The following is a 9983-nucleotide window of genomic DNA, read 5'->3' as shown; positions in this document are numbered from 1 at the left end:
AAAACTTTCTACTCCACTTTTTTTACAACCTAAAATAACCTTCAAAGATTTCCTCACACAAACATATCTTTTTTGTCATTTTTCATTCGTGAAAATAAATACATGGCACGAAAGCAGTCCATCTTTGAATTTTCCAAAAATCATTTCCATTTATTACCTCATGGAAATCGAGGTTCACTTGAGCAGATAGTTAAAACAGTAAGAATTTTATGATTTTTGAAAAAATGCTGTTTGTTGTTGAAATCACCTGATAACCCAGGAGCACGGAACTCGAGCATATTTTTTCCGCCAGCCCCTGTCTGGGCAACACCCACACGTCATTTAAGAATACTCATGGGTATGGAGTAACCATGAACATTCTTCTTTGTGAAGAAATTGTAGAAGATTTCTTCTATGGAATCTTTGAGCCATGCAAACATCTAGCCCAGTGTTAGGAAGAAGAACTTCAAACTCGTATTTTGATAAGAAAAAAAAAAAAGTATTAAACGACCCCTTAAAAAATTCCAAAGGAGGGAAGTCTGTGCTTTTCTGCTCCCAGCAGCACATGCGTAGGAAGCACTGGTTTAATAAAGCCAACACTATCTTTGTCCAGCCTTCACCAGCACGCTCCCAAAACCAAAACCCAAGAATCAGAGGTTATTTTCCAGAGCCGACATAGAAGTTGACTCAAACGTGCCTGCTAGGTGTTGGGAACGACACAGAAGCAAGTGATTAGTCTTTGGAAGCTCAGAGAGGACGCAGAAAAGGCCCAACAAGGGCCAGTGGCCAGTGCAGAGGAGGACCAGGGATGCCAGGCAGTCACTGCAGACAAGCAGCTTTCACCTGCATGCCTAGGGGCCAGGCCCGCTTGCACTCCCGCCCCTGGGCAACCAGGTGTGAAGTCTCCACGCATGGGCAGAGTAAAGTCAAATTGGTGTCTCTTTCACTTCATGTCAGGCTTAGAAAAACAAGCCAACTTGGGATAGATGAGTCGTTCCCCTTATCCCCCAGGCCCCGGGTTCTGTCCGCCCCTTCAGAAGCCCTTCCTCCTTGCTGTCATCCCAGCAGGACCAGGCGGCGCAGGGCGCATTCAGACCCCAGAGCATTCATTGACACTAACCTGAGAAGTAGCTGCAGGTGAGCTAGCATCCTTACCACTCACTGCTGCCCTCTCCCTGGCTGCGGCTTCCGCCCCTTCAGCCTTCCGCGCATGAACATCCTTGGAACCTGAAGGCCCTACGCGCGCGAGACTTCCGCTCCCTGGGGCGGAAGGTGGGTTGGCGGTGGATTTCCGGGTCTGGCCTTTATACCAACTAGGGTAAAGCAAGGGCTCCGCAGTGTCCGTTGCTGCTGGGACTGGAGTTTCAGACTCTGTGGTCTGCTGGGAGCCAGTGGGCACCACCTCCCCCTTCACAGGATGGATAAATTCAAAAGCAAAAAAAGAGAAAAGCAGTGGATTTTAGTTCCCTTCAGGTTTGCAAAGGAATAGCTCTCTGTGTGTGGGCCCGATCTAGTGCGTGTTTCAGCTCAGCCCACCCTCCACAAGGGCTCAGGCCAAGGAATGCAGCCAGCATTCTTGTCTCAGCGTCTATTTGTGCCCCCTCGTCTTTCCTGGGCTTGTCTCACTAGACTGTGGCCTTGGTCAGGTAGACAGCAGAAGCCTAAAACAAAGTTTGCTTATAAAGTAGCAGATAATGGAAGAAAGGGCAAACTATTGACCAGAATTAATTTTGTATATTATACGTGGGTCCCCCAAAACCTCTTTTCTCAACCCCCAAATTGAAATCTAATTGATCAAACCCAACTGTCATTTAATTATCATACCCATTTCGATTTCAGTGCAATTGGTACACCCAGAATTTCAAGATTCCAGGAATTATAGTCTTTTAGCTTAGTTTCCAATGGAGACAGAGCATAAGATATAATTCCATCTCTTGAGTTCCCTCTTTGCAGTTTTGTTTCTATTGATAATTCCAATCCACATTGAAACCAGGACTTTTTTTTTTTTTGATAAGTCTTCATTGCCCACAAACTCAAGGGGTTGGGACTGTCAAAGGTGTCGTGAAGTCAATACAGACGCTTGAGAACCAAACAGTGACATCTTAGAAAACATAAAGTCAGCCACAGGACAACCACAGACAGTGTCTGGGATGAGCTAATTTCCTAAGAAATTTTTAAAAACAATTCTATCAACACATTATCTCATCAAATAACAGAGACATAGGAAACCTCAGCTTCCTTTATTTGCCCATTGACCAAAAGCTATAGTTCTGTTTCAGGGTAAGCAACAGGGACATAAACTAGCATGGTTTCTCTATTTAGTTTCATATTACCTACAGAAAATCCAAAATTCTGAAAATATAACCATTTTTATCTCTCAGCCTATACCCTGTATCTATACTAAGTCAATGCCATGCTCTCAGCTCTCTATGAATTCACATGTTAACACACACATACACAATTGCCATAGATTGCCTCAGATTTGAGGGTGGGAAAATTATGTGAAACTGAGTCTTGCCAACCGGTTATAACCACAAAGACCCTGCTGAGTGCCCTAGAAGACTTTCTCCCTGACACTGTGACGGCCCTAAAATCTCGTGTCCTCCATATACAAACGCCTGGCGTGGCGTTTCCTTTACTTGAGGTAGAATAAATGGTTTGAGCTGCTCAGCAAGGAGGCACACCTGCGTGTCCTGCAAGAGGGAACTCATAACTGAGTTACCTGTGTCACCGGGGCTTCCATAGCAGGTAGCAGGGCTGGAGGGGGGTCCGGAGAGGGAACTGGGGGTGCCTCAGGGGCAGCCTGGAGCTCCAAGGTCGGTGGAGAGGGCTCCAAGCCTTTCTCTGGACTTTGATCTCCCCCTGATGACTCAGTCTGGACGTCTTCCGCCTCTTCCACTTCTACTCCCTCTTCTTCACCTTCTCCTTCTCCCTCTTCTCCCTCTTCTTCTTCGTCTTCATCCTCTGATAAGGTAATGCGTTTTCATATTGTTATAATTACCATTGCGGCCATGAAAAACATGACTGGCCAATATTTGTAGCTCAGATTAAGGTCAGGGCTACGGAAATCCTCTCCATCAGACACTCGACAACAGCAGGGGGCTTGCACTTCCAGTTAAATGTGGACATGATGCTGTGCAAGTGGTCCCAGTCATCACCACCCTGCTTGCTCCCCTCCCCAGTACAAAGTGTGGTCCTCTCGACCACCGTGCACCATCCGCCTCACCCCCAGAGCCTGTTCCCATATCCATCATGCTCTGTCACATCTGCCAGTTCCTGGAGGGCTGGGACTGTCACTTACTTTTTTCTGTCAAATTAAATGGAAAAGCAAATCTCTTCCTTATGTCAGAAGACACACAAAACCCTGGTCCTATTTAATTTCTCACCTCCTTTGTTCAGTGAAGGATGATTTTTGCCACAGTTAATGCCATGACTCTTTGAAACCCACTGATCTGATTTTTTTTTTTTTTGGGGGGGTGCTGTCTTCAATGTGGTTTATTTAAAATTAATTTTTATTGGAGTATAGCTGCTTTATAATGTTGTATTAATTTCTGCTGTACAGCAAAGTGAATCAGCCATAAGTATACATCTATCCCCTCTTGTTTGGATTTCCTTCCCATTTAGGTCACCACAGAGTGCTGAGTTGAGCTCCCTGCATACAGTAGGTTCTCAGCTACCTATCTTATACATAGTATCAATACTATAACCCACTGATTTTAATATTTCCTCAGGCAATATTAATGATAGACAATATTAAGTAATTTTTAAAGAACATCCATCCTGAAGATTTACTTCTAAAGTTATGTCTGTGGACACTGATATAAATCCATGGCATTACAGTGGTCTAGCCAAGGAGCCCTATCATCTAACTGAGCTTCTCTTTTCAACTATCTCATCTGGATCAGTTTCCAAGAATGGGATTTCTGGGCCAGATGAGAGGGATGTGTTTATAACTCATTGAGTACATCTGATCACATAGCCTCAGTTTTATTTCCAGGTGTGACTTACTCTATGACTCACTCTATGACTCACTCACTTTTCTTGTCCTCTAATATTTAAGTGAAAGTGCTAATGGTACAGTATCTAAATCCAAGTGTCTTCCATGTTTTATTTTTATCTCATCCTTAACCGTACAGCTGATGACACTTTACATCATTATCATAATGGCTAACACATTGTGTACAGTTGAAGTTGAGATATTAGCATCACCATCAATTATTAAATATTTGATGAACCAGAGTTAATGCTCTATAACTGAATGATAACAAGCACTGTGATGGGCAAAGCTAAATAAACAACATCCACAAACTGTTTGATTCTGTCAAGAAATAGAGCTTCATGTTGGATTATGATCCTTGTGAAGTTGTCAACATCCATTATGGAGATGATCCTGAATCCCCCTTTCCTCCCACCAAAACCTTCTTCCACGGTCACACACCTGCAGTTTTGGGCAAATGGTCACAAGAATAACAAACCTCTGTAAAAATCAATTTCACGTATTATTTTTTCTTCTCTATTGAGGTTGACTGTGAAGTGGTTCATGTTCTCATAATCATGTTCTATTTTCTCCATCTGAAATGCCTTTGATGCTTCAGAAATTCTGCAAAAAGACAAGTTCCCACTTTCTGTTACTGTGTAAAGTTTGATGGCATTGGGTAAAAATGAAAGATATACTTTTTTTCAAAAAATGAAAATTACTTACTTTTGTAACAGGGTTTTGGCATTCTGTGGAAGCAAACAAAAGACAAGCCTACTTAAATTGTTTTCATCAAAGATGTGTTGAAATTGAATTCTTTCCTTTGCTGTCTCTTAAACATCTCATAGCTTAGTTTTTAAATGCTGTAAATAACTACCGTTTTCTATACCAGATCCCTCTTATATTTAAGCAACTCCATGGTTCCTTAAATATATGCTTATGAAATAGTTTAAACAGATGGAGAGATAAACACATATATTTTAGTTGAGAAGATAGATCTAAGTGAGATGTACAGAAAATATTGAAAATTCAATGACAGTCCTTCAGCACCCACCGTCTTGGTTTGTTTCCTCTGGGGCCAGAGATACTTACCTGCAGAAACACTGCCATTTCTGGCTCATCCATGAACTGTATCCCTGATTCAACCAACTTTGACACATTCTCCAAATGGTCAGAATACTTTTTGATGAGAGCACGGACATGTTCCAACTTCTCCTCTTGAGTTCGGGTGATGACTTGGGTCATTTCATTCTTCCTCTCCTCCAAGATGCCATACAGGTAATCAAACTTCTCACAGAGTTCCTGTTTCTGTTTTCTGCAGCATTCCTGTTGGGTTAGCTAATGTTAGTGTTCAAAGAGTGTCTGGAGAAATTACATGGGCATTTCAGGAGAAAAGAAACTTTACTTATGTAGGATACTTTTTTTCTTTCCCCTCAGGCTATCCTTTCGGTATACATACCTACTGTGTTCACGTGTTGAAAATCCCATTTTTATTATACTTGCTGCTTAAGACTCTCCCCAGTCAATCAAATTGGCCAAGTGGATGGATGATTTTGTTTTCCTTTTGATGAGTCATACAGCTTGCAGGATCTGAGTTCCCTGAGCAGGAACTGGACCCCGGGTAGGGCAGTGAAAATGCTGAATCCTAACCACTAGACTGCCAGGAAACCCCCTGGATTATTTTTCAATCTTGTGTTTTGTAAGTGGAGAATTTCATAGACATGGTTTTAAATGTGGACAGGACTGAGTTTAAGTGTTGTAGTGGTGGTGGTTTATATAATAGTTTTATATCTTGCTTTGGAATGAGTTTAAGTATGGTAGTGGTGGTGGATTAGTTGCTCAGTCGTGTCCAACTCTTTGTGACCCCATGGAGTGTAGTCCACCAGGCTTCTCTGTCCATGGGATTCTCCAGGTAAGAAGATTGGCGTGGATTGCCATGCTCTTCTCTGGGGGATCTTCCCAGCCCAGAGATCAAATCCGTGTCTCCTGCATTATAGGCAGATTCTTTACCACTAAGCCACCTGAAAATCCCAGTCAGGTGGGATTCTCTTAGTCAAATAAGTGACTAAGTATTCTCTTAGCCAGATAAAAATTAGATAGCTTATGTCAGCCATCTAACATTGAGTGGTTTAAATGGAACAACTACTTTATTCCTATATCATATTATTTCTGTTAATACCCTGCTCTTTAAAAAAAATTAAATAATTTTATTTATTTATTTTTGGCTGTGCTGGGTTGTCGTTGGCGAGCAGGCTTTTCTGTAGTTGTGGCAAGCAGGGGCCCCTCTCTGGTTGCCGTGCATGGGTTTCTCATCGTGGTGGCTTCTCTACTTGTGGTCCCGGGCTCTAGGTGCACGGGCTCAGTAGCTGTGGCTCATGGACTTAGTTGCTCCACAGCATGGGGAATCTTCCTGGACCAGGGATCAACCCGTGTCTCCTGCATTGACAAGTGGATTCTTTACCACTGAGACACTGGGGAAGCCCTTTAGTCTGCTTTTAAAAAATGATTTGTGTTATATTGACCCTTAATAAAATTGCTGTCATTTTAACAGCAACTATCATTTGCTTGTACTTTACAGTATCCAAAACGCTACCCCATGCACAGCGTGTACTTTTTTATTATTATATGACTATATATGGTGTAAAGCACTCATAATATTGCCTAGCATACAATAGGCACTGTGTCAATGTTTGTGAAATTTAGATTCCATTTTCTTTGAGTCATTCAGTTGTAGAATTTTGAAGCTATGTGGACGATCAGAAGTGAGTGCATGTGTGCTAAGTCACTTCAGTTGTGTCCAACCCTATGGACTGCAGGCTGCCAGGCTCCTCTGTCCATGGGGTTCTCCAGGCAAGGATACTGGAGGGAGTTGCCATGCCCTCCTCCAGGGGAATCTTCCTGACCGAGGGACCAAACCCACATCTCACGTCTACCTGCATTAGCAGGTGGGTTCTTTACCACTAGCGCCACCTGGGAAGCCCGGACTCTCAGAAGTAACCTGCTCCAAACCAATCATTTCACTCATGTGGAAACTGAAACCTAGCCGAGTTAAGTCACTTTCTCAAGTCATTTGCCATTTAGCATTGATGCCTCACATATAGCCAAGGTTTCTGAGCTCTTGGGTCTTTGCTACTCCAACCAAATAGCTGTGATTTGCTTTAATTTGAAAAAAATGTATGTGAACCACTTATGAACTAAATATATGCCTCTTCACAAAGCTACCGTGCTGAAAGCTGAAGGTAGGCTTTTACAGGCAAGAAACCTCAAATTGTTTCAGAAGCACATTCATTATAATTCTTTTAGCAAGATTCCCTAAGTGCTTACTGGGTATCAAGCATTGTAAGATCAAAACACTTGTCATACTTTCCCAGCGTTCAGGTGGATGGGAGGGAAATTATTGTACTTTCTACTTTCTAAGAGGAAAACCTCACTTGTTTTTTTTTTTTTTTTTCTTTTTCCTCTTGCTGAATGTGCCTTTATATAATTCTATGTAAAATATGTAAGAATTAGACAACTCTGTTTCTGAAATGGGAAAAACACATGCTTATTTTTTGGAATTATGAAAATGGTACTTACAAAGTTTTAGAAATTCACTTAAGATGTTCAGGTTAACCTAATGTCATATTCAAATGAGAAACAGAAACACTCCATGAAGTTGAAATTCTATTTTTCACACATACTCTGAGGTAGAAGAAACACATGAGATATTAGCATGGTCAACCGTCCATCTTTCTGGGCTATGAGACTTTCAAAGTGCCGTGAAAGTCAGTGAACACCAAACACTTCAGTTTATCAACTTGCCCCCTGAGGCAATTAGGGAACAGGTGTATATGCTATGGGGAAAAAAAAAAAAAAAAACACTCTCAGAGGCCACCTTGCTACTGATAGTGATTGCTCTGATGTCACATCCACTGTGCCTTTGTAAATGTGGACCTGGAACGCTTTCAGCGGAGTCTTTCTAGCAACCTAAAAATGGAATGCAGAACATGTGAACCTCTGCATTATCAAAATGCTGGCAGACAGCACACTGTAAAGGACAGCTGTCACATGCAAAAGCATGACTGCAACCGTGTTTCTCTCTTCTGCACACGAAATAAAGGTCCCCACCTCAAAGATTTCTCCTTGTTTTTGTCATAGCTTTTCATTTATTTGAGGAAGAAGACGTGTATGTTTAAGCCCAGTTCCAGGCTGAGTACCTCCCCCATTTTTCTGTGTACTAACTGAATCAAGACGTATACTTTCCGAACTTTCAAGATTACTTTTACAAATATTTTGGACTTCCCTGGTGGCTCAGATGGTGAAGAATCTGCCTGCAATGTGGGGCACCCAGGCTCAATCCCTGGGTCAGGAAGATACCCTAGAGAAAGGAAGGGCTACCCACTCCAGTATTCCTGCCTGAAGAATGCTATTGACAGAGGAGCCTGGCGGAGGAGTCCATGGGGTTGCATAAAGTGACACAACTGGGCAACTGACACTTTCACTTTTTCAAATATGATGCCTGTGGTTCCTATGAGTATAGTGTAGTGTGGTGTGGTGTGTGTGTGCATGCACGCCCACACACATGTGTTTCTGCATGAGTGTGTTTAACAATTGAAGTAACTTCCATCATAAATACACTAGGCGTTGGCCTTCAAGCATATTCTGATGCAAAGCCTCTGACTGCAACTTGACCTTCCTCCTGGTTCTGCCAGAGACAGTAACATTTATATTTATTTATATAGAAGAACAAATTAAAGATATCTGTAATACCTTAATGAAAGTAAAAATTCATCCCAGGACTTCCTTGGTGGTCCAGTGGTTAAGACTCTGTGCTTCCACTGCTTTTTGCACAGGTTTGATCCCTGGTCTGGGAACTAAGATCTCACATGCAATGTGGGGCAGCCACAAAAAAAAAAAAAAAAAAATCCATCCCGTCTTTAGAGAGAAGTCAGTATGGGTAAAATATACCAAAAAGGGGTGAGGATATAAAGGGAATACTATTTTGCTCACATGGAAATGATAAAATGATAGGTAGACTATTTCTAACCAATGCCATAACATCTAGATGAAAAGAAAAAAAAATCAAGTCATTTGGTTTCTTCTTTAGAAGCAAGTAGGTAACCTACAAATTTTATCTTAAAAACATTGTTTAGATGTTGCCTTTATAAACATGTTAAAATTGACAGGCTCTAATTTTTAGCCATTCTTATATTTTAGTGCAAATAAAAAATAAGATGTGTGACTGCAAGGGGGTGCTTTTTCATGGAAAAAAAATCAACAATAGATGATCATATACTAAAGAGTAAGTAGATAGCCTGTCAATCAAAGCAGAATTATTAGGTTTTATCATTAACTTTTCATTCAGTCAGTCAGTTCAGTTCAGCTGCTCCGTTGTGTCTGACTCTTTGTAACCCCATAGACTGCAGCATGCCAGGCCTCCCTGTCCATCACCAACTCCCGGAGTTTACTCAAACTCATGTCCATTGAGTTGGTGATGCCATCCAACCATCTTATCCTCTGTCGTCCCCTTCTCCTCCCGCCTTCAATCCTTCCCAGCATCCGGGTCTTTTCCAGTGAGTCAGTTCTTCGCATCAGCTGGCCAAAGTATTGGATTTTCAGCTTTAGCATCAGTCCTTCCAATGAATATTCAGGACTGATTTCCTTTAGAATGGACTTTGCAGTCCAAGGGACTCTCAAGAGTATTCTCCAACACCACAGTTCAAAAGCATCAATTCTTCAGCACCCAGCTCTCTTTATAGTCCAACTCTCACATCCATACATGACTACTGGAAAATTTACTGAAGATTTACTGAGCCCAGCCCTGCCCATCAGAACAAGACCCAGTTTCCCCCTCAGTCAGTTTCTCCCACCAGGAAGCTTCCATAAGCCTCTTATCCATATTCATCAGAGGGCAGACAGACTGAAACCGCAATCACAGAAAACTAACCAATCTGATCACATGAACTACAGCCTTATTGAACACAATGAAACTATGAGCCAAGCCGTGTGCCTTGAGAGTCCCATGAACAGTATGAAAAGGCAAAAAGAT

General features: G+C 42.0%; 1 protein-coding gene across 6 annotated transcripts in view; it reads right to left on the bottom strand.

Annotated features, from left to right (window-relative positions):
• Positions 1-9983, bottom strand: part of TRIM55 (tripartite motif containing 55) — a 60587-nt gene that overhangs the window by 17646 nt on the left and 32958 nt on the right. For 4 of the 6 annotated variants that reach the window (XM_070802610.1, XM_019973733.2, XM_019973734.2 and 1 more), the window contains 5 exons: positions 5048-5281; positions 4682-4704; positions 4455-4579; positions 2702-2943; positions 1100-1387 (listed from right to left, as the gene is read on the bottom strand). In XM_070802610.1, the coding sequence (XP_070658711.1) occupies positions 1100-1387; positions 2702-2943; positions 4455-4579; positions 4682-4704; positions 5048-5281 (912 nt within the window). Of the gene's footprint in view, positions 1-1099; positions 1388-2701; positions 2944-4454; positions 4605-4681; positions 4705-5047; positions 5282-9983 lie in introns of those variants that run through there. The other 2 variants (XM_019973736.2, XM_070802612.1) reach the window with 2 other exon arrangements.

This window comes from Bos indicus, chromosome 14 (genome assembly GCF_029378745.1).
Source record: "Bos indicus isolate NIAB-ARS_2022 breed Sahiwal x Tharparkar chromosome 14, NIAB-ARS_B.indTharparkar_mat_pri_1.0, whole genome shotgun sequence".
NCBI lineage: Eukaryota > Metazoa > Chordata > Mammalia > Artiodactyla > Bovidae > Bos > Bos indicus.
Note: the sequence above shows the minus strand (reverse complement) of the source record. Positions and strands in the feature narration are given on the sequence as shown.